Source organism: Microtus pennsylvanicus, chromosome 9 (assembly GCF_037038515.1).
Source record: "Microtus pennsylvanicus isolate mMicPen1 chromosome 9, mMicPen1.hap1, whole genome shotgun sequence".
Taxonomy (NCBI): domain Eukaryota; kingdom Metazoa; phylum Chordata; class Mammalia; order Rodentia; family Cricetidae; genus Microtus; species Microtus pennsylvanicus.
The window spans coordinates 16,306,953-16,334,910 of record NC_134587.1 but is presented as its reverse complement, the minus strand read 5'-3'; the positions used below and the strand labels follow the sequence as shown (position 1 = coordinate 16,334,910).

The 27,958-nt window shown below is 39.5% G+C and overlaps 1 protein-coding gene across 2 annotated transcripts in view; it reads right to left on the bottom strand.

Annotated features, from left to right (window-relative positions):
* The window catches only part of Scn3a (sodium voltage-gated channel alpha subunit 3), a 106,658-nt gene that overhangs the window by 42,785 nt on the left and 35,915 nt on the right, over nt 1–27,958 (bottom strand). The window contains exons 5-15 of one of the 2 annotated variants that reach the window (XM_075985012.1): nt 26,774–26,863; nt 24,378–24,506; nt 23,580–23,671; nt 22,491–22,763; nt 22,027–22,090; nt 19,309–19,450; nt 18,397–18,603; nt 12,005–12,295; nt 5,780–6,127; nt 4,638–4,770; nt 3,628–3,866 (exon numbers count right to left, since the gene is read on the bottom strand). In XM_075985012.1, coding sequence (XP_075841127.1) covers nt 3,628–3,866; nt 4,638–4,770; nt 5,780–6,127; nt 12,005–12,295; nt 18,397–18,603; nt 19,309–19,450; nt 22,027–22,090; nt 22,491–22,763; nt 23,580–23,671; nt 24,378–24,506; nt 26,774–26,863 — 2,008 coding nt within the window. Of the gene's footprint in view, nt 1–3,627; nt 3,867–4,637; nt 4,771–5,779; nt 6,128–12,004; nt 12,296–18,396; nt 18,604–19,308; nt 19,451–22,026; nt 22,091–22,490; nt 22,764–23,579; nt 23,672–24,377; nt 24,507–26,773; nt 26,864–27,958 lie in introns of those variants that run through there. The other variant, XM_075985013.1, reaches the window with a different exon arrangement.

The following is a 27,958-nucleotide window of genomic DNA, read 5'->3' as shown; positions in this document are numbered from 1 at the left end:
AAGAAATAATGGATTGTCATATCAAGTAGATATGGGAAATAAAGGAAAAGTTATATCCCTGTGGCTCTGTCTCTGGGACTGTTAAAGGTATCACAAAATTGAAGTGTGGCTGGCAGCCCTTCTGATAAACTGTGGGAAAGGTGGCCATTCAGCCGTGACCACACAGTGCTTACAGCAATTCTCGATCAATGGCCTATGACAGCTAGGCACACAGAATGGAATAAAGCTCATGCTGCAGAATGTATCATCCCTAAACTTGCTGGGATGTAAAAATATTGAGTGAAAAAAATCATAAATAATATAAGGAGTTCAATAACAAGTAATAGAGGTGCTGGAAAGTGTCAGGGATGGAGTGATTGGTATTATCAAGGAAATCGTCAGAAAGAAAACAGCATCATAGCATTGTAGTTGTCAAAGCTGAAGGAAAAGGTGGACGTTCTCCTGAGTCAAACATCACAGAGAGGATGAGGTGACTTATAGGCATATATATGCCATTTTCTTCCCAGCATTTCCCCCTCTTTGTGGTGGGATCAATTTCTCCACCTGTATGACGACCCAGGACTGCCATGTTTCCAAATGGCCACACCTATTCCTTCCCAGGCTGGTTAAATCAGAAGTGACTGTTTCAGAAACATGCCCAACATGAAATCTTTGGACTGGAACTCAAAATGAAATATATGCTTTTCTCTATTAAACCTGTTAGCTACTCTAGAACTGAGAGATGCAGAACATGTGTGAACCTACTTGCAAGACCAGCTCCTTCATCCTTAGCTGCACCTCACCCTACACAAGGTCTGGTCCTTCACCTTTCCCATTCAATGAAGCAACTCCCTCCCCATCGCCAAGCTTGCTGGAGATGGTAAAAGGAAGGTGTTGATGAATGCCCTATGTAAACTCAACTATCAAACAGAAACTCCAGAGAAGAGAGGGTCGGGATGATGTAGAACCAGAAGGAAGGGAGAATGAGCATAACATTTTTGTGGATTAAGTATTTCACTTACAGTAAGTTAGCCTTTTCACTGATGAGACTCACGTGGTTCAAGGCTTCACTTCTAAAGTACTTCTTAATTATCAAGAACCTTGGGACATCCCCTTTCATGTCTCTCCCTCTCTCCTTCTCTCCATCTCTCTCTTTTCTTTTGAGCCAGGATCTTACGTCGACCATGCTGACCTAGGATTTTCAATGTACGCTACCTTGTCTACTTCGATCATCCTATTTTGAAGGTGTAATACTTATTAGGGACTTTCTATCCCTAAGGATTTGGGAATTCTAATGCAAAACTGATGCGAATAATATCCTGTCTGCCTTAAAGCAAGAAAGATTGATTCATAGAGTACACTCAATAGTCACAATTGGAGAGCCCTTCCACTTAAAGCCCTGATTGTAGCACCCTTTGATCAGAAAGAATCATGTAATCAGCGTCAGGCCTTCTCAAGTCAAGCACATCCACATCCGTTTATGAGTCCTTGGAAGACATCTATGTGCTCTGGTTACAAAGTATGTATTCCCAGAAGCTACAGTAAGAAATCACTTATCCCACACCGCGTTTGGGAAGCATTTCTGGATATTAGGTATTGAGGGTTCATTGGAAGAAAAAGAAGATTCTCTTACTGTCTTTTATATAGTACAGTTATTAATGAGTATGAAGTTTGATGCATTCAAATATAAGAGCAAACTTATGTCTCAATGCAAATGGTTAAATAAAAAAACTTATGTAGCACAGAGGTTACAGATGGTATAATTATCATTCGTGTCTGTGTTTTATGGTTTTAGGGGAAATGTACACCTGTATCCAGAAACAAAGGCAGGTTCAGCCCAACTAAATGAAAAGGATGGCTAAGACACAAGTGCATTTTTGCTCACTTCTGCATTAGAATAGAAGCTTAGTTGTGATGGTGCACAATGCACTCCAGGTGCGCCACGAGGCTTGATTGCTAGGACAAGGGTAGAGTCGTCAGTTACCCAGAAGGAAGCAAAACGCGTGAGCTCAGGTACTCTGGGGGAATGTAGAACTGGTACTTAGAGTTTTTATTCCTGAAATGGGCTTGGGGCTTCTCAAGCTGCACAGGGTTTGCTATCATATGTGCTTTGATGCTCAGAATGTGTCTAAGATGTGTCCAAGATCATGTGGGTCCTCTGAAAGGCACTGATAGCAGTATGATAATAGTACTAAATAAGTTCATACATAGGCCAAGGTCAGGATCTTAATGAACCAGATCTCAAATCATTTTCCTGAAGATGGATGCAAAAATGTCCAGTGAAAACGAGCATCTTTAAATAATCCAAATCTCCTTCCGTGCAGCTTTCCAAAATTTGACCAGTATTAAATGTTCCAAAGAGGAAGTTAACTAAAATCAAATAGATAAAAATATTTTAAGTCTTTGGGTGGTTTTAGTGGAAAGCAAAGGAAGCCTAAGTGTATGAGATCCTGAGCGAATGTGGGTTGTTGACATGAGTCACCCTGAGCACAGACCCATGGGAAAAAATGGCAAAGCCTTCTTCCTGGCAGTGAGGCTCAAAAGAATGGCAGCCCTTCCTCTGGTCCATGTATGGACATCGATAGTGGATGCAGAAAACTCCATACACACAGAAACCTGCCTCCTTGATTCAGCTGTCCATAATCCCCCAGCCTCCATGTTTATCTGTATGTAATAACCCTGCTTCCTTGTTGAGCAATATGCAATTACCCCACCTCTCTGCCCAACTCTATATAATAAACACAATGAGTTTCCAGGGACTGAAGTTTCTCTAGCAGGGAGCCCACCCTACCCAACCCCAGCTAATCTGTGTCTGTTCTATCTATTTGTCTTTTCTTTAGTCCCTCTCTGTCCCATTCAGGTCCATCTAGGGAGCCTTGCAAGGCCGCAGCAGCCTTCACAGGAACACAAGGTGACCAGGGATTTGCCTACTGATGATTAAATATCAGAATATTTATTCATACTTTATAATTGGCAATGAGCTCTCTACTGAGTTACTCATGGGTCAAAGGCTTAAGGCTGATGTTTAAGATACGTTACAGGCTGCCAAAATGCTTTTGAGTGCTATGAGTCATCCTGAAATAGATGAGTCAATGTTGTCACCACCAAATTCTAGGAAGAACGGGTTAAGTTGTGCTAGTTTTAAAGTCTTAAAATGCAGGAAAATATCCCTAAGTGCAATCTTCCCTATGATTAGCTACCTTCATGTACTGAAAGCCCTACAAATTCATTTTACCCACTAGTTTTTCTATTGGACGATTACCACGGAGGCTATTTATCATGAACTGATTCACTTCTAAACAGCTGTGCCCTTTAAAAATAGAAATTGACTCTTTGGCCATTCTTCCCATGCACATGGTAAAGCCCTTCTGTAAAGCCCTTGTCCGTGCAAACCTTGCGAGTTTCCCTATACATGATCCTCTAAAGTGTGAGGACTTTGCAACTCTAGGACACCATGGCTGTTGCCCTACATAGTCAGCCCCAACACAAGTTGCAGTTCGGATCCTATCTGAGGTGTGCATAATATTCCTTTAGATGTCTCTTCATGTGAAGAAGGAAAATACCATTTTCAATTTGGAACAGCATAGGGTGTGGGGGGGTGGGTGATATTTTTCCATGTTCCATTGCTCCCTCCCCTACAGGACTTACCAGGTTTCCCACAGTCAACACACTGCTGAACTGGTCAGTCATGGGATAGTGCTCCATGGCCATAAACAGGGTATTTAATACAATGCAAATTGTTATGGCGAGATCAACAAATGGATCCATCACAATTAAATTCACAAGATGCTTCACTTTTAGCCATGCATTGCAGCAGTCCCAGATCAAAAACACATTGGCAAATCTATACCAGCATGGCGGACACTTCTGTCTAGATTCTTCAAGTTCTGGTGGGTAATAAAGGAGAAAAGTAGTAAACAGCAGTAAAAATTAATTGTAATGAATAGTAAATGACATGATAAAACTGATGCTTATTTTTGGGCATACAAGTTCATGTTACTAGGATTAATAGACTGTATAGAAAACAATCTTATTTATTACTTATTTCCATAAAATGCACATTAAATAGCATCTGGTATTGGCCTTCTTTCGCCTTTTAAATACAAAAAGTACTTTAAATTTAATATTCTACGTCAAAATAACTAATAATTGAATAAAAAGTACAACAATATCACTATCAAATTGAACTTTTAAAAGTAATTTTGTGGGGATGTTAAACAATGAATGAAATCACCAAACATTTGTGTAGGGTGTACTTTAGAGTAACCTTATATTTGTGAATATGGATGATGGAGGAAGCACTTTTTAGGGACCTCATTTGAATGGAAAACAGGCTTGGCTTTGCCAAACTCATTGCTGTCACTCTCTTACCCTAACATCATTGACACGTACAGGCTGAAAGAGAAAGGGTTTACTCTGTTACCTAATGTAACATTAGAGCAAGACCTCAATGATATGGTAACAAGTTTGGGAATGCCACCCTGCAGGCAAGGTAAGGATCCAAGTGAAAGAGGAATAAGTCAATATTCATTTTTATAACTGATATAAAAGATGTTTTCTTTCACATAAGTATATTTGTAGCTCAGTTCTAGGTGTGGGAAGCCCTTAAGGGGTCTGCAAAAAGAAGAGGTGTTCAGAGCAGTCACTGTGCATCTCACCCTCCATGGTGTTGGTCAGGATGCTGGCTATGCTCATGGCTCTCTGTCTTCCAGAGGAGTCTTCCAGCATTTCCATTGAAATCTGGTAAGAACTGAGCCTTCTCTTCCTGACTTCCGTTTCAGTGGTGGTGCCCTGCAAACCAAATACTGATGGCTCAAACCACCCTTCTCCAAGGATATCATAAGAATGTATAGCATCTCTCTGGAAAGTCATGCTTCATGCAAGCTTTTTAAGGCAGCAATCTCAAGTAATAATATGACATTGAGTAGATTATTATATTCTATAAGCACATTATTTGAAAAGACCACAGGTCCTTTGACAAGAGTTCACTGGCTGGATGCAATTGTATAAAGCAATTTGTTCCACACAAGCATTTGAACATGACAAAGTTCGGGGCAGAAACTTTTTTATAGGCATGCTGTAATTAGTTTTCATTCAAATACAAATTATTTTTCAACGTATAGCAGCAAGGAATAGGTCACTCTTTCCACAAAGCTAAATATTATTATATAGTCTCAAGGCTGGGTTATTTTCTTTGAGGCTATATCGACAAACTGACAAATATGGGCCTTTTTTTTCATGCACAAACACAGATGTACAATGAAATGTGTGTGCTTTCCTGAGATTTCTTTTTGGCCATTTGCCATTCTATAATCACCACTTTTATTTTGGAATAATTTTTCAGATAGAACTATAATATTGACAGTTGTCCCAAACTGTCCATTGTCAGTACATCAACCATTACAATATTTAATTTTGAGAATACAAACATTTCAGGATATGAGGTGAGGGATGATCACATAATTTAAGGGAAAAGTTAATAATGAAGATCTGATTATGAAAGTGCCAATTATTTTGTATTTGCGCTAAATCTACTGTAGTTGCAGATTGGTGTTTGTTTCAGACTCTACATTTTGAGTACTGTTAACCTAAAAAAAACTAATAGCCCCACACAAGTCAAATGGCTTTCTTATTTTGTTTTGTTTTGGGTTTTTTTATTCACTTAATCACGTGATATTTTTAAGCACTTTCATTTGGAGGAAGTAGGATCCCAGAATAGGCTCAACTGCCCGGGCCTGGATTTTTTTTTTTTTTCAAATTGAAGTAAAGAGTCAGTAGTAGCTGGTTTATGTATTATCACCTCTGGCAGAAGTTGTCCAGTAGGTGACGTAAGAGCTGAGGGTCCACCCACCAAGGAAACCACACCATTGCAATCCACAGTGCTGTGCATCTTCCCATTGGCTGGAAGCCCTGGCACCATCCTGGATGACATACTGGCCTGACTAACGTTACTGTTGCGTCGCTCTCCAGGTCTGTGCGGCACAAACAGTGAGTCTCTCCTGCTCTCACTATCTTCAAAGGTGCTGTGCTCGTCATCCGCAAAGTCATTCTCAGACCCCACGTCCTTCGCCCGACCTCTGAAGCTGAAAATGCTCGTTTTGCTATTGCGTCTTGGGGAAAACAGGGAGCCACGGATGCTCAAGAGAGACTGAGGAGAAAGGAAGGAAGGAAGAGATCGGGGACAGGGGCGGGGTGGGACATAATTGTTTAATAAAATATCTTAAGATTGCAGAAACCACTTGCTTTTAGGTTGGTGTCAGCTTGTTTTTAAGTACAGGTAATGGAATTCACTCATGGCTGTCCTTTTTGTTTGGAAGACCAGAGTGAACAGTCAGTGCACACTTAATTATAAAGCACACCACTCCAAGAGTCCTGACTCATGATTGCCTAAGTGCATGCGTGTTTTCATCTATGCTTCATTCTCGCGCTGTGAGAGGGAGGGCGCTCTCACAATACAGTGGGCGAAGTGGGGATATCTAACCAGCAGGCAGCTGCCCCTTCTCAGTGCTGTGGTAGGAAGGGCCTGCAACTTGGAAGGGGAAAAAAGGCTCAAGTGTGTTAGTTCAGATTCTAAATACTTATACCAAATTCTAAAAGTACTTATATCAAATCACCTGGATAACTACAGTATTAGCAAAGGTATCATTGTGTCTTTATTCCCTTCTGGCTTCTACCAGGAAGGTCTCAGGGCATATCTCTATCCGATGGTGAGAGGCGGGTCACAGAACTTGCCGTCCACATTTTTTTTTTAACATTTTCCACTTGATCTGAGGGCCCGTGTGTCACAGCAAATGTAAGAGGATTTTAATGCTCTTTGTGGTAGCCTTCCTACTAAAAATTTAACACTGGCTTAAAGAACTAAGGTATGTAATATGACTGGATCAAAGAAGGTGGTTCTTGTGACATCATGTTACTTACAGTAAAGAGAGCTAGGTAAATGAAAATGAAGATGCCATGGCTTTCTTGATTTTTTTTTCTTACTTGTTGTGCTGGGCAATGCACCCTCTGCCTCGCTCACTATTGGCTAGACAAGCATACACTGCTGGGCTATGTGCCCAGGCCAAAATGACATTTATCATATGCTATCATATATATTTACAAATAAACTGGTAAGTTGCTCTCTAATTGCAGAAGAAGGAACTTGGTTCCTTCTTTGACTCTCTGAATGAACTTTTAAACTGCATTGATAGCTCAGGAAGGACCTTAGTGTGGTGATTGTTTTTTTTTTTTTTTTAAATACTCCGGGCAGGCAATGGAATATTGCTTGCTCTCCTGACCATTAATAATGCTATTTCTTTTTGCTTCCTTTCTTGCTCTTATTCCCTGCCCCACCTTTCTTCATAACCATTGTAATTACACACACACACACACACACACACACATATACACACACACAAATATATACACACACACACTTCCTACACATGCACACACATTTAGCCAGGTGTGGAGCATAGAAGCTCACACTTATTGTACTAGCACTGAAGCTGAGGCTGGAGGATGGACAATTTTAGGTTAGTCTGTGTTACATAGCAAGATTCGGTCTAGAAAACAAATCAAATCAAAAAAGAAGAAACTAATATACGCATATGTTAATATGCAAAACACACACTGGCAACAACTAGCTTGCCCTCCCCTTTTCCTCTCCAGCATAAAACACAAATATAATCTTAGAGGAGAAAACACAAGAAAATCAGATTCAGAATTTTTTAAATATTTCTTTGCCTAATTAGCCAAGACTGATTCTCTTGGGTTCCCATTTTTAGCTTTATTTTTATAAATTTTCCCAGATGACTGACTTTGTCCTTTGGAATTCTGGAAAGGTACTTTTCCTTCTGACGTGTGTCTTTTCTTGGGTAGGTTCTCTATAGGACATAGCAGATGTGGGGTGTGTGTAAACTGTATTGTGTCTCAGCAGCATGCAGTTCCAATGAGAGTGTGCCTCCAGTACTGCTAGGCAGGGGTTAGACTGACTCCTTTTCCAAGGACTCAAACGCTGTGTCTTCCCTTTTAATAAAGAATGCTGGCAAGCATAATCTCGCATCCAACTTACATAATAAATATTGGCTATAAGAGAATGAGTATTTTGAAACTTTACACATGCATCACTTTGTATTTTGAAAATGTGCCTTTTCAGGAAATTAAATTTGGAATTCTGACTCAGTACATTTAAACATATGTACCAAGCATTCATTTGCAGGAAACACAATTATTCCATAATGGGGCAGTGTTCAGAGATGGAGCCCTTGTGAATGAATTACTGCTTTTCTGAGTTACCTATCACAGGGTTTGGTCCCCTCTTATCTCTTCTGTATGAGGCCCTTGGTGCTTTCCCCCACAAGGCTCTCTCAGAAACCACAATGAACTCAATGCCATACTCCAGTCTCCAGATAATACACCAACATACAGATCTGTATAAACTACACCCAGTCTCTGGTGTTTGCTACACACGCACACGCACACACACACACACACACACACACACACACACACACAAAGAGAGACAGACAGACAGACAGAGACAGAGACACAGAGAGAAAGAGACAAAGACAGAAAAAAGCCATGGCAGGAGTGAGTCTAATAACTTGGATTTTTAACCCACATTCCATCTGATGCCAAACCCAGGTGGATCTCTATACTCAGAGAAGCATAAACTTCCATTTTACTCTAGTACATCTTACATTAATTTCTAGAATGGTAAGGTGTAATCATCTTACTCTACCTGTGTTCTAAAACTATCTCCGGAAAGTGAAAATCTGCTTATGTTACACGGCTTGGGCGTATGTGGCATGTTTCTACCACGATAACATATCTGAGCATGCTGTTAATTGGCGTGCTTTTCTGTCAGGGTGTTTTCCAGAGGCGTTCCAGATCTTTGAGTTTGTGTGAAACTTCTTTTCACTCTTTGGAAAGTATAATAATGGGTGTGGGCACAGCTTTCAAGACAACAGAGCCCGAAAAAAGGAGATTACAAAAATAGTATTCAGAGAAAATAAACCAAAAATAACACCCTTGAAGATGTGGCAGAGTTAAGGGAATACCCACAGCTGTGGCAAGCTCTACTCCGGAGAAAGAGCTTCTCTGCTGAGCTCAAGGGCCATTCTATGCCTCGTGCCCATCAGAAAAAAAAAATTACGGGTGTTGGCTTTATTTTATTTCCCTCTGTGCTAAGAAGAAACGTGTGGATATTTTCTTAATTTCAATAATAAAGAGAAAGTGTAAGTATTGAATCAACCCTGCAGATAGGATCTAAACCCAATGTGGGCTGAGAACAATGATGAAGACCCAGGGAATTAACAGGTGTTTGAGTAGACTATGTTGAAAGACTATTGGTTGAAAATCTCATCTGAGCCACAGCACAACTTAAATATATCTGCAACTATATTTGGTTATAGCTATAAGCCTCTGGTTTAAAAATAAATGGTCCCAGTGTGACCAAACACCATAGTCAAAATCCTGAGAGACAGGAGTTTCCATTATATACTTTGAATGAATTTTTAATGTTCCACAATGACTACGTATTATGTTTATAAAAGTAAATAATGCAATAAATGTAAAATACCATTTCAATTCACCCCAGTAGAAAAGGACAGGGTGCCCATAATTTATGCTCCCTCTGCTTTGACCTTTTCAGGAGCAATATTGTTTTGAAGAGTATGCCCAGTCCACTTATGCTTGCTGCCCCTGCTGCCTTTATTCTCATTTCTATAAGACAAAACCTTTGATGCCCACAAAGCTATCACTGCAAAGAGTTTCCAGCTAGTTCTGCTTGAGCCTTGTATGGATGCCTTCTTTTTGAGTTGGGTTTGTAGATTCAATGCTCATCAGTCCAGCTGTCCACCCACCTATTCCATCAAAATCTGTCATCTTTATCCATCTATCTACAAACACAAAACGAATTGTTCAAATGTGCATGCTGCTTTTGCTTTTAGTGCTAACATATCAACTACCAGCTACCTCCCCTCTGCCACTGCCTTTCTGGGGTTCCCTCGGCACCAGTCACCCAAGCTTCGTTGCTCTATGAGAGTTGTGGACATATTGTCACATAAAGATTTTGAAGCTTCCCTTCCATTGGACCTGGAAGGAAGCATCATTGCTTAGTTCCTTCCCATGACCCCTCCAAAACTGAGAATGTCACCTTCAAACCATCTGATTTAAAATTTTATTTCCAATCATGTGGCTCTTGCTCCCACAGTACTCATCACCACACCAAATACTATGACCTGTCTGATATGCCCACTGACTCAACCTTTAGAATAAAGCTCCATTATATCAGTGAATGGGATCTAATCTTTCATTAAGGCATTTTCAACATCTAGAGCTCTTTCTGTTACATCAATGATAATTGTGATGATTAATGCTAATTCTCAAATTAATAGACTCTCGATCACCTCAGGGAATGGGCCTCTGTATTGAGTGTAGAGGATTATCTTAATTGGGTTAATTGAGGTGAGGATACCAATAGTAAGCATGAGAGCCACCATTCATGGGCTGGATCTTAGACTGAAGGAAAAAAGAGTGGGTGGCGAGCATACGAATCATGGCTGTCTTTCCTGACTTTGCAGCCAGGGACTACCTCTCTCGAGCTCCTGACCGTTTAACTTCCTTGCAAGGATGGACCATACATAACCTGGAACCATAAGCCAGAATAAACCCATTCTCACTTACATTACTTTTGTTAGAGTATTTTACCACAGCTCCTGGCTACTGGAAAAGAAGCCAAAACAGTGCTTAATAAATACTTACTGCTTGAAGGACCTAATATAGAAAGTTTTAGACAAGAAGGGAAATCCCGTTTTCAAAAGACATACAATTGTCATGCAAATGTCAATAATATGCATGTGCTTTCATAAATAATTGAAACCATTCAGCATTTTTTAGTTTCTTTCATTAGAAGTTATCAATTTTTACTTTTCCTTAATTACATGAGATTCTTATATAATGTTTGCATGGCTCTTTAAGACAGTGAATTCAAGGCTAAAGTTGTGAGTTCAAGGAGAGACCTGGCGATATCGTGAAATTCTGCCTAAAAGAAAACAAAATCAAAACAGGAAAATAACCAAGCGCTATACTGAAGCAAAATTTGTGGTTGCCACTCTTTTTGTAAAATTTTACGATTGTCACATTTAATTTCATTAAAGTATTGTTCCTTAATTAAGGGATATAGTACTCTTTGACTGATTTACAGGTTTTTGTTTGTTTTTGCTTTAAATGGATTGTTTAGCATTGACGTTAGGGTATAATTTTTGAGCAAAATTAACATAATTGGGAACCTTTGTAATTTATAGGACACAATGTTCAATCAGATAAAATAAGCCTCAAACCAGAATGGTACTTATTGCGGTTTCCAGTAGTGTTTGCTGTTTGTATTAAACAGACCTTGTTTAAGTTAAAAAAAAAAAAGTAGAAACTTTTTTATTGTCTTTGACATAAAAAAAGGCAATGATAGTAACACTGGCACTGTGAATTGGATAGCTGGCCTTAATTCACACCCCTGATTAAAGGACTTTGGTGTCCCTCTTCAAGAGAGGCTACACTGTAATTCTTCCCTTGTATGCACCATACCATGGTAATGGAGACGTCTAAGTAGAGTTTTCACAATAAAGAAAACAGGCAAATCAGGAGGCATTCCTTCCCAGAATTCATATATACGTTATAATATAACCTCCTATAATCAAAGCAGTAGTTTCATAAAAAAAAGCCAGGTTTATCCATTCTTAAAATGGGAAAACTGAACAAAAGCTTCCGATATAATCCCAATGAAACGGATAAGGACAGGCTGTGCCAAATAAATAAATAAATAAATAAATAAATAAATAGTTATCAAAATTGTGAAATGTTCAAAGACAATTATCTTAAAGTATTGCCTGACCTAATTTTTAAAATACCCTTTCTAAGACAACCGATGATATAAATTTACATAACTGGATGATGCCCAGCACCCTGTCACTCAAAGGAAACACAATAAAGATCTACCAAAAAAAAACCATACACTGGTTTGAGACTGCTTCCCAGACCTCGGTACCTGGTGGGGGGAGCACAGCTTCTTCTCGCCCGTCAGCCGGTTCCCATCCAGGGAGAACAGGAAGCTCCTTCGCTTGACGCTGTCTTCGGATTCCGACTTGGGAAACCTGTCCCCCTCGGTTCTGTGGTTCCCCTCCATGTGCTCCCTCTGTCTCCTTTTTTTCCTCCGGTTCCTCCATTCCTTGGCACTCTTGGAGCTTAACTTGGAAGCTTCTGAAGAACTCTCCAGAAGTTCTCCTAACCCTCCTATCCCACTGAAGTCTCTGGATGCCGCCGAGGCTGCAGCCACCGCCTGTTGAGAATCGAGGCCAAGAGATGTTTGCAGTAAAGGGCTGGAAGCAGAAGAGAAGGCAGGCATGCTGCCTGATGATCATCAACCGGGAGGGCGAATTCTGCACTTCGGTTTACTTAGCAACAGGTTTTACCTTTTAAATGGCATAGTACAAAGTCCATTGAACCCAGAACGGCGCGGTGTAGCATACTGTCTGCACTGGTTTTTAATACGAAACTCTCGAGGTTAGCTTCAGTTCAGGAGACATTTGCTGACCTGAAAGAACTCTGTCTACCTTAAGGGCACCCCTTTCCTTGGAGCTAGACCCTCTCTGATCACTGTCCCATTTCCCCCGGAGGATCGTTTTTCTTCTGTGTGGTTGTGAATAAGCATGTGGTCCTGCTTCCTTTGTTTGCTTTGCTTTTAATTTTGTGACATGCAAAGCTCAGGATGTGGTGGTGTACATTTGTAACCCTGGCACTTGGGAGGCAGAGGAAGGAGGACTGGGAATGTGAAGCCATCCTGGTAAATCCAAGGTAAACTTTCAATGTGTGACTATTGTACCTGAGATGAAAGAGCTGGAAGTGGACGAATCAGTCCCTTCTCACCTTTGGCTTGGATGACACCTAATCCTAGGGTCCACACCTCTGCGGTGTTTTCATGCCAGACAGTGTTGCACAGCACTTCCAGCTGTGAAATTTTAAATGTTTACAAATTTCATACTATTGCTATAAACGATAAACCTATCAATCAATAAATTACTGATTTGTTCTTAAGATTATGAGAACTTCTCATATATTTTCTTTGTGGATCTCAGCGTCATGCATTCTTAAAGATTTTGCGTTTCTCGTTTCATCAATGAAACGAACACAGCTCTGTGGTACAAACGTAGTGAGTGTTTTGCACTTTCATCATAGTTTTAGGCTCGAAATGATTTAACCACGACTTAGTGAGGCTATGGAACAGCATAGCATGTCTTGAGCCAAGAGCTCATTAAATATGTTCCTGTTTTTAAACCCAAGCTCAGAGTAGAAAGGAGGGGAATTATGAAAACGCTGGTCACCTTTTTACATATGACATTATTAGATGTAAATAACTCTAATGTATCTGCTATTTTGTCTATCTTCCTCTTGAAGTATAAGTCACATAGGCATGGGGTTTTTTTTTCTTTCCAGTGTCTGGTATTCCCTCTGACTCAGAAAGTCCTCAGGAAGCACTTGATGAGCAAAGCCTCAGAAGGCATCTTACTGTCAATCACCTGACACTAGTGGAGGGGGGCCAGCTTAGCTTTGATTTTTCCAGATCCCACAGAAGGCTGTGTGGAAACGGTGTGCATAAGGGCAGTGAGCATTCGGAGGAGAGTAAGGAAAACCCCATTTAATAAATTTTGTCAGCCCTGTGTGCTGTTTTTCTTTTTCCTGAGAAGAGGCAGGCCCTCTTCAGTCATTTTGTTTTTCAATCTTATGTTAAGTAAAATAAAAAAAGCCTTAAAGTGAAACACACTATCTTGAGACATTTATTGGGTCAGCGGGATCTCAGTGGGCAGTTGGGTACTGAATAGAATCTTACAATTGTGTGTTGGAGTCAGCAATACAGGACATATAACATGGATGTATGTGGATATTATTGAGTGCTGGGCCCGTGCTCATTTAAGCATTGCTATGAGACAATGCTCATATGTAAATGAAACGGTAAGTCAGTATGTAGCTGTTCATAAAACTGTGTAAGATCATCAATTTTTCATTTTTGATATCCATCATTTCCTAAGTCATCCATGATGACAATGAATAGCGAAGATGCTGCGTAATATAACTATGTATGTTCACTAAAGGAGATAAACAAAGCACCTGTTGAGAGCAGATTAAATACCATCCATCCTACGTTATGCAGAAGCACATGATATATATTGTTGCTGAATATATGAACACATATGTGTCTTTGTTCTGTCCAAACAAAGTTTTCCTTTTCTCTCTGTACAGACACAAGCACAGGATGCCAGTGCCGATCATTTATAGCCTTGTTTGTCCCTGGAAACGTAGGAAGTCGTCGTGGGACTCTCTGGCCACAGTCCTGAAGCTGTCATTCAATGGCAATCACTTCTGGAGTTTGTTTTGCGTAGGACACGATTTCCCTGCCTATTCTGAGTAATGGTTCAAACAATTCAAAACCAAAACAGATTCCTTTTTTACGGCAACAAAAGCGGCCTCCGACACAACACATTTTCCGTGTCACTTGTCAGCTCAAAGTGGTCACTTGTTCCCCTGACTCCTCAGAGGCAGATGTTTCCTGCCGTGGCTCATGTCCACGCACCTGTTTGTGCCCAGCTCTGCGATGCTGCCAACGTCCTGCTCGCTCAGACTCATAGCCAATCGCTCACAACTAACATCCTGCATTCTTCTCATAACAAATAGCCAGTTAGTGCTTAATGTTTATGTAGGTTACCTTTTCTTAGGACATTTCTCTATGACGCAAAATAAATGCTGTAATGTATACTGTATCTAAAAGTCCTTGAAAATAAAACCCCATGACTAATTTTTCATTTTAAAAGTTGGATAAAGTTGAAACCCTGGTCAAAGATATAAGGCACTAGCTATATAATTATTCAATTTATATTACATATCTTAAATGTCATAATTTCAAATTGTATCCTATAGCTTACTCTAATATTTTGCCAGTAGAGCTATACAGCTTGGGGTAGGCTAAACTGGATAATATTGAAATTTAAAGGTCACAAATTAAATATCAAGTACAATTTCAGTGATGGAGGACAGAACATTTCTGACTAATGTCAGCTTTCCCATTTTCAACGCTGTCTTGTGTGCATTTCCCATCTACAGAAATGATTAAACCTACAGGAACTTTGACAAACATTGAGTAAGAAATGAAAGCCATGCTGTGTTTCGTGAGGACATTGGCTAGATGGCAAATCCTAAAGGGACCTAGGCTGTCGACAAGACCTGGGCCTCATTTCGGCACACAAGCTTCACGGTATACCGAGCCTTCCTTCCCTTTTTCCACCCATCGTTCACTAGCCATATTAACCATGTCATCAGTAAAAATGGACTTGGTACTCTGACTTCCTCACAAAATAACCCTTTCTCCGAACTATGTTTCAGGTGATAAAAGTGAATGCAATATTGAATCATGGTGATTTGGCCACTACAATCCAAAAACGGGCTACTGAGTGGAGAACGACACATTTTAGCAGATTTAACCATGAAGTAGACAACCAGCCCCTTTAATCTCTTATTAGACATACCCCAAACCTAACATAGAATTTCATTTCTGAAGTTTGAAAGACTAAAGTTTTTTAATTTGTCTATTTTGCCCCAAAGTGACTGCATTTCAGGAGAAACTTATTCTTATATTATCTATGTAGCATCTGCAAACAACTCAGAATAGTTGAAAAATAAAATGTTGATTCTATAAATTCCAATTATGCATTGCAATTCAAATAATAATTCAATGATCTATATCTATTCATCTGAAAAAAAGTAAACTCAAAAAGAAAATGCTGTTAGGTTAAGCACTTTGGTTGGACCTCTACTTCTGGTGCAGCAGTTCTAGTGGGAGCCAGATGAGCTCTCTCCTGAAACAATCAGAGCAGTAGAAAAATAGATAAAAGGACGGTTCTGGAGATGCTGACTTCTAGTCAAGATGTTCTAAAATACTGGGAAACAGAAAAGCATAAAAGCTCCATCAGTGTCCTAAATTACAATCCTGGGCTCCTAGATGGAAACCCAGTAGAAAAGAAGACATCATGAGTGGAGGAGGTGGAGCTGAGACCACAGGAAAACCAAGGTGGCTACCGTTCACAGGAAAGGCACATAAGGAAAGGTTGAAACAAGATAGAACCCTGGAGCCCTTTTGAGATCCACCTTGAGTACTAAGACTACTCTGTGGTGTGTGAGTATGTATGTCAGGTGGGAAGAGAGAAGTGGGGGAGAGAGATGAAGTTTCCTGGCCGTCTGCAATAGCAAGCACTTCATTTTAAAGCCCAATGGGTATTATTTAGGGAGGTCATCACTCCACTGTAGGTAAATAAACATCTTTATGTTAAATACTACTTTGGTCCTATCTGCCAAATCTTCAAATGTTTGAAGATACGAAAGCATCAAACTGCTAATTCATGTTAAAATTGTCTCATGGCAGAGACCAAGAATTTTTATAGGAATGCAAAAATATCCATTGATACCCCAAATAAATTTTCCAGAATTGAGTTGAGGATTTTTAGAACTTTAAACAGGAAAAAAATGCTATATATGTTCAAAATATTAATTAGAGATAGCCACAGTGTCTGATATAAAAAATACACCAGATGGAAAAACAGCAAATTGGGCAGTATAGCAAAAGATCAACTTGAAGATAGTGATAGAGAAACTATGCAGTCTGGCATAAAGAAACTTATTTTAAAACTTGATTGGAACTACAAAGACTCAAAATATCTTTGAAAAGCAAACCAAAGACAGAGTGCGAACATGATCCTCCATAAAACCTAATATAAAACTACAATAGTTCAGAGTTTCTCTGTGGAAGTTTCTCCTGGCTGTCTTGGAATTTACTCTGTAGATCAGGCTGGCCTTGAACTCACAGAGATCCACTTGTCTCTGCCTCCCAAGTACTGGGATTAAAGGTGTATACCATGACTGCCTGGCTGAGCAAGTGATTTTTGACAAAAGTGCCAAGTCAGTTTAGCGGAGATTCCCTAAATGGTTTTGAAATGGTTACCTTTCTATGTACACAAAACGGAATGCATACAACTAACATTTCATGTACATATTTATTTATGATGGGCATCGGGCATAAGGGAATGCAGACAGCTACATAACTTTGGGAGGCCATATGGGGGGAAATCCAAAGTACTTATTTAAAAGGTAGTGTAGATGCTACACCAAAAGCATTAGGTCTAAAAAAGAAGAAATAAGTAATAAGTTTTGCTTCATCATATTAAAAACATTTACTTTAAACCCATTATCAGATAGGAAACCAGCTCTAGCAAATGTCAAAAACTTGTACCCATCACACATAAAGACCACTTCAGACTCTGCAAGACAACAACCAACTGGGCTAGAGAGATGACTTAGTGGTTAAGAATGTGTGCTGTTCTATTAGAGTGTCCAGGTTCAATTCCCAGCACCCAAACTATCTGTTTCCCTACGTGGAGATCTGACTCCTCGGTCCTCTGTGGGAAATGCACATAATTTTTTTTAATTTTTATAAGAAAACAAAGAACCTGGAAAATGAAAACAAAAGCAAACAAAATAAGAAAGGAAGAGGATGAAGCATCTGAGGATTTCAGTACTCATTTCATGAAAGAAAGGCACAGAAGAAAAGCAAAACCACAAAAAGGATGCTTTGCATCATTAGTTGTTTGAAACCTACGAATTATAACAGCAAAGAAACTTATCAGCAAGGCCTACACAAAGACTAGCCATGCTAAGCATTATCCGCAGCAGGAGGAAGGGAACTGGGAAGGGCAACAGTGAGAGACAGAGGTAAGGTTCCTCTGCAACTGCCCACGACCTTCTTCTTGAGTGCACCCTCCACCTTTCCATCCACTCCTGTCTTCCCATCTCTTCCAATTACATCTGTCTTAGCCACTCCATCTACATTACTCAGTCATTAAATATACTTCAGCGTTGAAAATCTTGTTCCTTGATTTCAGATGTGCTTCTGGTACCTTAATTTGACCGACAAACTATCTTGGTAATATAGAAACCCCCAAGAAGTCTGAAGTGCAATCATTTGCAGAGGTTTCTGGTAAACATTAAAGATGAATTAACTTCACAATACAACTTTGAAGGTTTTATTCTATTGGAATACAAGATTGTTTGTTTGGAAATCTCAATTATATCTCTTAAATCCCAACCTCGGTGTCCATGAAAATATTGCATAATAAGTCTTATACTTAATGCATTCCTACCTATTAGGTAATTTCTTTATGTTATGTGATGTGCAAAAAGTTTATTTGACCCCAGTTTTATGAATAATTTTGAGTATCTTGCAGCTTTCCAATGCCAATAGCTACATACAATACAGAATGGTAGCTCTAGCTTAGTCATGACGGCTGAAGATTCCTAGTAAGAAACTAAAACAAGAAAGAGCTGATAGCTGCTTCCTACCTGAGCCTCCTCCTGCTGCTTCTTCAGCTGCTCCAGCATCTGCTGAAACTCCGCCTCTTTCTGCTCAGCCTCCTCCAAGGTGGCCTGATTCTGCTCCTCATAGGCCATGGCCACCACAGCCAGGATCAAGTTCACCAAATAAAATGAGCCCAAGAAAATCACCAGAACAAAAAATATCATGTAGGTCTTCCCAGCTGCACGTAATGTCTAGTATAGAAAAACAATAATTTAATTGATGTTTTAATATAATATCCCCAAATAAAAATCACACTACAATAGCTAGATAATCAGGAAATCGATGATTTTTAATATCTAACTTTTTGACCAAGTAAGATTTGGTATTAAGTGAGCAAATATCTATACATTAATGTATCAATCAGATCATCAGCTGTATGACTGCTGTGTCATTTGACATAAAAACATTTCAAGATAATACTTGTTTGACTATATCAAAGTAATGTTATAAGGGTTCCTAATGAAGGACAATGCTATAAATGGCGTGCTCCCCCAATTTCTACAGATTCAGCTAAATGACTTTCACATAAGAAATTCTCCAGACATGTACTTCCATAATAGGAGTATGCTCATGTACATATATGAATGTAAATGCTCCATGTAAGAAACTCTCAATATGGTTTTTTGTTATCTAGCCCTAGATATCTATACTTCCAGAACAAAGCCCATAGCAGAGGGCCTTTTATCTAAGAAACTTTCTATATTGTTTGCATATGTGCATTTCAATATGAAAGAGATGGGGGTGGGGGAGAGATAGGGATGAAAGGGGGAAAAGGGAGGAGTAGGTGCATCTACTCTAATATTACTACCTTCATATCCCTGAATGTTATAAATCAATTCTTGGCATTTGTATAAGTTCATCAACACAAATCCTACTCATATAAATTTAGTTCATACCAACTGGTAAAGGTTCTCCCAGTAATCCTGAGTCATGAGTCGAAACAGAGATAAGAAGGCCCAGCTGAATGTGTCAAAGCTTGTGTAGCCATAGTTGGGGTTTCGCCCAGCCTTCACACAGATGTACCCTTCTGGACATTGTCTGTGAAAAAAATAAACAGTGTAGGTGTGTGAGAGGAAGTGCAGCTATTCCCAACAAGCACTCCTTTTTTTATAGAAATTGTCAAAAGCCAAAGTTATTATCTATGATGAGGCTTTCATTCCCAGAACATTTTAGTGGATTGCTCACAGGTGAAATTTGTTAAGAGACGCCAGCAGAAAATGGAAGAACAGGGGAGTCAAATTTATGGCCATTTGGAAAGGTGATAGTATAGCAACCAGATATTCCCCTGCCCCGATGTCATCTTTATGCAGTCTTTACCAAGTGGGAAGAATCAAGAATTTAAAATTAAGGAGAAAGTGTCGGCAGTGGGAAGGAAGTCAGCAAGCTGGTCTGTTAGCCAGTTCCATGGAGCTGTCTGAAATAACCGCACATCTTAAAACTCAGTTTTATAACTATGACGACAGTAGAATGTCCTGTATCATGATGCTCGGGTCTTAATGTCAGTACATCATCCTTAGCTACGATCTTTACTCATAAGTCCTCAGTTTTTCCTTAGCACCCTACTGTCCCAGGTAGTTGACATTGACATTTTCCTGCCTTCCTAGATCCGACTAATCTTTTTCTAATTCCCAAGAGAGCACTAGAATAGGGCATTCTTCTAATTAGCCCCGATTCTTTTTTTTCTTTAATTTGTTTATTTATTAAAGATTTCTGTCTCTTCCCCGCCACCGCCTCCCATTTCCCTCCCCCTCCCCCAATTAAGTCTCCCCCCAGCCCGAAAAGCAATCAGGGTTCCCTGGCCTGTGGGAAGTCCAAGGAACCCCCACCTCCATCCAGGTCTAGTAAGTTGAGCATCCAAACTGCCTAGGCTCCCACAAAGCCAGTGCGTGCAGTAGGATCAGAAACCCATTGCCATTGTTCTTGAGTTCTTTATTCCTTTTATGAGACAGGGTTTCTTTGTAGCTTTGGAGCCTGTCCTGGAACTAGCTCTTGTAGACCAGGCTGGCCTCGAACTCACAGAGATCCGCCTGCCTCTGCCTCTGCCTGCCAGGTGCTAGGATTAAAGGTGTGTGCCACTATTGCCTGGCTCCTCTTAAGGAGAACAGTACCAGAAATCAAAGTCTGGGTGGCAACTGGTGTTTATTGCCGCTCAGCTATCAGTACTTCTGGGCCCTTGGGGTGATGGGACGAGAAAGTATTTGTGTGTATTCTGACTTACAGCACGCACACATGTAAACACATAAATATCTCTACATGTAGTCGTTTGTGTTTCTATTTAGCTTCACATCCCTTACCTCATACTCTAAACCCTCAGCACCACGACCATACTAGACCTCGCCTGACACTTGCCTGTCACTTGTCACTCTCCCAGTGAGCAGCCAGGCTCCCTCCATCCCTCTCCATTTTCTGTTGTTCAACACCAGTGTATAGCACAGGGGCTTCGAGATTGGCCATCCATGCTACTGTGGGCAACACTTTATTGCTAGGCAACTGCTCCTTTCTGTCTGCTGTCACAGACTCTGCTCATATCCTAAAGTTAAGACCTTTGCCCACTTCTCTTTTTAGCTCACATTCTTGAGATAGTTTCATATATTTGTGCTCTCTTTAAATTCTTTTGTCATAGTTTTTTTTTTTTTTTTTTTTTTTTTTTTTGGTTTTTCGAGGCAGGGTTTCTATGTGGTTTTGGAGCCTGTCCTGGAACTAGCTCTTAATTTCATTTCATCTTGGGATCCCCAGATCTCCCAATGAGTTTTAAAGTTTGCATCAATTATTTTCCCCCCTACGTTGCATGACTTGACAAATACTTTATATATATATATATATATATATATATATATATATATATATATATATATATAATACAGTACTGTTCCCACCTTAAATATACTGTGCTCTTCACCTAGTTCACTCCCCATCCAGAGTTCCTTTAAACTCTGATCTTTTGTTCATCTTTGCTGTTTTGTCCTTTTCAGACATCGTGTGATTATAATCTTGGGAGTGTATGGCTCTTTCAGGTTGATATTTTTTCCTTTCTCACTTATGAACACTATTTTCAGATTCATTTATCACTTAACAATATTAAATTATATGTGCTTATAACAGTTTATGTGTTTATTTAGATATGCAAAGACACCTTGGGTGTTTCCAGTTTGGACTGATTTATGTATACAGCTGAGGAAAATAGTAACTTGCGGATTTCTGTGTAAGTGTATTTTCTAATTAGTTGGCTCTCTATCCAGCCTTGTGGTGGTGTGGCTTATTTATTTTCTAAGAATTTTACAAACACTCTTACCATGATCATCTATAGTTCAAAGACTGCACTTCCTAGAGAGGTAGCTACTCTTATTATTTAGACATAAGGCATTTCTCCGATCTTTCTGTGTTTGTTTTTGTTTTTGATTTTTAGAGACAGGGTTTCTCTGTAGCTTTGGTGCCTGTACTGGAACCAGCTCTTATAGACAAGGCTGGCCTAGAACTCACAGAGATCCACCTGCCTCTGCCTCCCAAGTGCTGGGATTAAAGGCGTGCACCACCACCACCCAGCTTCTCCCACCTTTTAATATAAAATTTCCACATCTTAATTATTACTGTCATTATTGTTATATCTTTCTTACCCTGCATCAGAGCCATTTCCACACAGCAGAGGGTCTTTCTGTCCATCCAAAACATAAAAGTGGCCTGTTGATATAACAATAATCAATTTGATTTCATATGAAATTCTATTTACTTTTAAAACACAGTGGAGTTGGGGGCTGGTGTAATGAGATGACTCTGGGTAAACATGTTTGCTTCTGGCCTTGAGGTCCTGAATCTGAGCCCCAGAACACACACGGCAGAGCGACAGACTCCCATAATTCCTCCGACCTCTTTGTATGTGCTGTTTTACACAGGTGCACTCCCCCCACCCCCATATTTTTATTGATTTATTTGCAATAAAATTTGTAAAGAATTCATCAGAGTTTGATGTTATTTCCAAAAGTTCACCAATAAAGTCTACCCGGAAAGTGACTTCTTGTAGAGAGTTGGAATTGTTTATAGTTGAAAACTCCCTTCGCAACACTAAGGCAATGTTTCTTACTGTCATCTGCGATGTAATCCTTCCAGTTGAACGTGCTCACTGTTACATTCACAAATGTCCCATTGGAGTCCATTGTGCCGTTGAAGTAGGAAGTAGTGTTGGTTTCAAAAGCAGAATCACTCGGGGGCCACTGCAAGCATTTATTTCTCAAGTTGCCCATGAAGAGCTGCAGCCCGATTAGCGCAAAGACACTGAGACAGAACACAGTGAGGATCATGACGTCAGACAGCTTCTTCACCGACTGGATCAGGGCCCCCACGATGGTCTTTAAACCTTTGGAGAGAGAACTATATGTCAGCTGAGGGATAGTGTGATATGTGACAAGATTTCTTCTTAGTTGAGGCATACATTCTACATAGCCCATGAATGGCAGCTCAGCTACATGGACATAGAAGCTTTATGGACAGCCTCAGGACTTGGGAAGACATGGAGGGCTGAGTTTCTATATGAACACCATGCTGCCAGAAGGGTCTGAACCACTGTCCGCCAATCTTCAGGAAGTTCTGCTTGTGTGATATCATATTGCCACAAACATGTAGGAAACTCAATTGTGGATACTTTTTCTTTCAATCACTGTGTTTTATGAAGATATTTCTCCCAACCCATTCTTTATGCCAGCCTGCCGGAAGCGGTGATTAAAAGGCAAAGGGAATTTGGGGGCTGTAAAGATCCCATGCCACACACATGCTGCTCCACAACCTTTCCTCCTTTATAAAGGATGATCTATTTTTGGAATAGATCTCGAGCACATGGTCAAATACAAGGCAGTTAGTAAAGCCATTGAGAGCAAAGCTTCATGAGGATGCAGAAGAGAAGACATACATCTTAAATGCAAGAGAGGGGTTACGACAACACTCATCAATGAGATGTCGATGTCTCATGCAACTTTCTGTTAAACTCAGAGGCTGACTTTATGCATAAATTGAAATTGCTAACATTGTAAGGAACCGAACTAACACGGAAACACTCTCTGGCATTCTCGAATGCGGCAGACCTGAATATCAAGCAGCAAGGCCGATGGTGGGTTTGCAACTCCAATATTATTAGGGTAGGTTTAAAGTCAGCCTCGGTGTTTAACCTAGCTCTCACCTGGAATGACTGAAATGGTTTTCAATGCCCGGAGAACTCTGAACGTTCTCAACGCTGAGACATTGCCCAGGTCCACAAACTCTGTCACATATCTGCAATGGGGAGTTCACACACAAACACAATAACACACAAGAAAAGTTGGAGATATAAGGGCCTACCACCTTATACCAGTTTCTTCTTACCTGGGATTACAGAAATAGTTTTCAGAGCTCGCAAGACTCTGAAAGTTCGAAGGGCTGAAACATTGCCTAGGCTTACAAATTCTGTTACATACCTGTAGGATTAAATCAGAGTTACAGATAGTTTTGGCAAAGTTCATTTTAAGTAACTAACTGCTGGGTTGGCGTCTAGAGCCCCTGGAGATACACAAACAAAATTGAAAGGAAGCTCAGGGTGCCAAAGCTGAAAGCTGCCCTTAAGGAAAAAAAATATTGCTTTATTTCAATGCAATTTTCATTTACATAAAGATGATTATTTGCAAAAGTTATCACAGCACAGCAGTTTCTATTAACTTGTGGTTAATAAGTAACTTGGTTTTGATGAAGAAGATGGCAAGATATGAAGTCACTGCAGTTATTGCTCAAAGACTATGGAACAATAGAATAATCCCATGTGTTGCCAATTTGCTAGACCTATCTACCTTTCGATATTTAGTTTAATGCATATTATCATAATGTATATGTAATAGAGTTGAGTTGACTAGTGAGAAAGCTCTGTATTCAAAACGTATCTTAGCTTGATGTATATGACAAGTATTTTCAGTCTTTTGAATTTATCAGATAAAGATAAATTACTCACGCCATGACGATGACACTGAAATCCAGCCAGTTCCATGGGTCACGAAGGAATGTGAAATCTTCTAAGCAGAACCCTCTCGCCAAAATCTTTATAAGGGATTCAAAGGTATAGATCCCAGTGAATGTATACCTAGGAAAAGCAGCCAAGGCCAAGTCAACAACAGTCAAGAGAAAGTAAAGCAAATAATTTTGAGCATGGCAAACCCTAACTTTTTTTTTAATCTTCCAGAACTTTGTTTCTTTTTGTACTTACCCAAGAATCTTAATTTAATAATTCTTATTAGACTGAGTGAGGATTAAACTAAAGAGACAATAACATATTTGTCATAAATATATTCTTCAAAACTGTTGATGCTAAACTACCTATGTTTTAGAACAATGATTTATTGGAAGAGTTGGGGGTGAATATGATCAAAATACCCTGTACAAAGTTCTCAAGGAGTTAATAAAGGCATTCATAAAAGGAAGAGCAGTTTCCCATATTTAATAGATTATCATTGCTTGAGCTCTTGGAGTGTCCACAGAAGTAGAATGTCAGCCTTATGGGCAGTGTTCTGCTAGTGGACAGGTGAAAATTATCAGCCAGATTTTAACCATCAGTAGTCACATTGTTGGTTGTCTTCTTTGACAGCCTTCCCAATGGGGATTCATGCACCTTTACTGAAATATTTGTATTCAAGTTTTCTAATGGCTAAACTCATTTAAGGTTATTCTAGTAGACTGAAACTAGATTTTGTTTTTTATTCTTGCATCAGGTATAGAATTTTAAAACTGCCCCCATCTGTCTCTGTGTCTCCTTCAGGTATACATTTATGATCCCATAAAATGTATTCATTGTCTAGGATCTGGTGTCTGTATTTGCCTGAAATCCTTAGAGCACAGATACACTAAACTCTAACTTTGTATTCAAACTTGCTTGAATTTCTACTCTCAGCTTTCAAAGGGGGAACAGCTCTTGAGTTTGTGGGCTATCATTGTGCGCCCTAGCCCATTTCTCTGAGTGATGACAATTGAAGTTATTTATGTTTCCTCCAAAAACAGTGGCGCGTGCTTGTTTTTAAACACCATGTTCTTGAAAAGTACAATCTGAGCTTATTTTTCAGAGCATTTCGTCTAAGTCATAGAAGCATTTGATTTTCTTATGGCAACTCATTGTGTTTTACAGCCTACAGATCATTTCTATGTGCGAAGTAGTAGGATCAGTGCTGTGAACGGCTTGTTGTGAGATGTTCCCTCATAGGGAGGAACAAAGAAACAGATGCAGAAATCATCACATTGAGTACATTTTCCTCTATCCTCCACCCCTACCAGGCTCAAGTGGTTACAGGAGCAGTAAGTAGAACTGCTAATTACAAAGTAGCTGAGCATTGAGAAGAGATGCATTTTACCACGCTATACGTGTATGGACTTGTATTTTAGTTTGGATGTTTGTATACTATATGAAGTTACTTCTGCGTTCACCTCAGAACCGAGGTATCTTACTGCCTTCTCTTTTCCTTGGAGTCCATATATATTTTGCATTTGTTTGTTTTCACTTTTTAAATTTTTTTAAAATTGTTTTTGCAGTGACAACCACTCTGTTGCTTGTTTCCCTACCACAATGCAAAACTACTACAGGTAGCTGAATAGAAAAGTTGCACAGTTACTCAACAGAGATGTGTCAGCTGAAAACACTTATAGCTCGGACTGTTTTTACAGTGTGTATAGCATCTCTAATTTGCCCTTAAAAAGAGACACTCAAAGCTAGACACATGATTGTCTTCCAAAAGACTCAGGTTGTGTTCTTTATTCCAGTCCCAGGGCATGCGCAGGCACAATATACACATGGTGTGCAGACATATGTGCAGGCAAAACACTCATACACATAAATAAAATAAAAATAAGATAAAAAGGTTCATTTCCAAATATTCCCTTTACTTAACTTTTAGTGTTAAAATTAACTGAAATTTATATGAGCCTAGATGACTCTATTATAGGAGTCTTATAGGAAAATGTTTTACACAGTAGCTTTTGTAACTGTTCCCATTTTGTTGGCTGTACATCATAAATGGTACCTAGTATTTCCGTTGAAAGAGCTGCCTTAACCTATGAACAGGATCCACTATGGCAATACCATCTAGAAAGTATTTTAAAATGTTCCAAATGATCCTTTGCCAAAATATAAACCACTGACAAATGCTGGCTTAGAATGGCACAGTACACTTTCTTAGCAACCTCTGAAAGGGCTAATAATAAAAATTGATGTTTAGGCATCGTTCTCAAAACTATAGAATCAAAAGACAAAAGCGTTTTCCTTTACTTCAAAAGGTGGGAGCCCCAAGTCAGACCATTACCACCAAGGGATTGCCAGAAAAACAGAATATGTTTTCTTCGTTCCAAGAAGCTGGTCGTACTTACTCTACATTCTTTGTCCAGTCCGGAGGATTACTCAATGTCATAAACACGCAGTTGGTCAAAATCGTGCACATGATGAGCATGCTGAATAAAGTAGATTGCAGTTAAGGAATAAGTGTCAATAGACACATAAAACCCTCCCAACACAAAAGATGCAAAAGCCCAAGTTAGCCGTGAAATGAATCTTACTTAGCTGGGTTAAGACAAAGGTTAATGAGAAAGGCCAGATCCTTTCTTATGGTCTGGTATTTTTTCTAAACAGTTTGCACGGGTTAGGAATTCCCTGATGAGCAGATGCTGCAGCAGGCTCACAGTGATGACAGCAATGGCACCCATTTCTCTCTCAGGTACAGCAGAGAGAGGGGGTGTGGCTTTGTGCTAGCTCGTGCTGTCATTGGCTATTCTGCTAGGAACATTGCTCTTGCTATTTCAATACAGACTTCACTACAGGGAAGTTCATGTGACAGAGAATTTTATTTTAAAATATAAACACTTTCTGACATCAAACTTCAGAATGGAGAATCCATATGTACTTCAACAGGTTATCTCCTATTTTCTGTGTCTATAGGATAATGTATTTTGCTTTATGTATGCCTGTTTCAAAGTTTTCTATGGAAAATGCCCACTACTAAGCACCATTTTAAACCCATTTTGTCATTACTTTAGAATTTATAGTAATGTATGCCTAGTCTTCCCATCACAGGTATTTTTTATTATTACAATTTGCACATTTGTGTGTTATACTGGGAATCCATCCCGGCACCTTTAACGTGCTGAGCTACTATTTTACCACTGAGTCACAACCCAGGCTCAAAAGGAGTCTGAAGGTTGATGACTTCTTGACATATTGTTATCCAAGTACATAGATATAGCCTAGCTACTTGAATATTTACAGAATGAAGAAAAGAAGCAAGAAGCAAGAAAGGAATGGTGGATGTGAGGGAAAGGAGGAAAGGAAGGAAGGAAGGTGAGGGGAAATGAACATAAATTTGCTGAGGATAAACATGCAATTAAGACATGAATTTTGGAGAATCTGTCAATATGTATAGTGACACTATATATATATATATACATATATATGTGTGTATATATATATACCATAATAACTGTAATAGGCTAAACCTCTTTAGCAATAATGAATGATTTAGTTGAAGCTAGTACAGGGCAAAGGATTTGCTTTCATTTCTG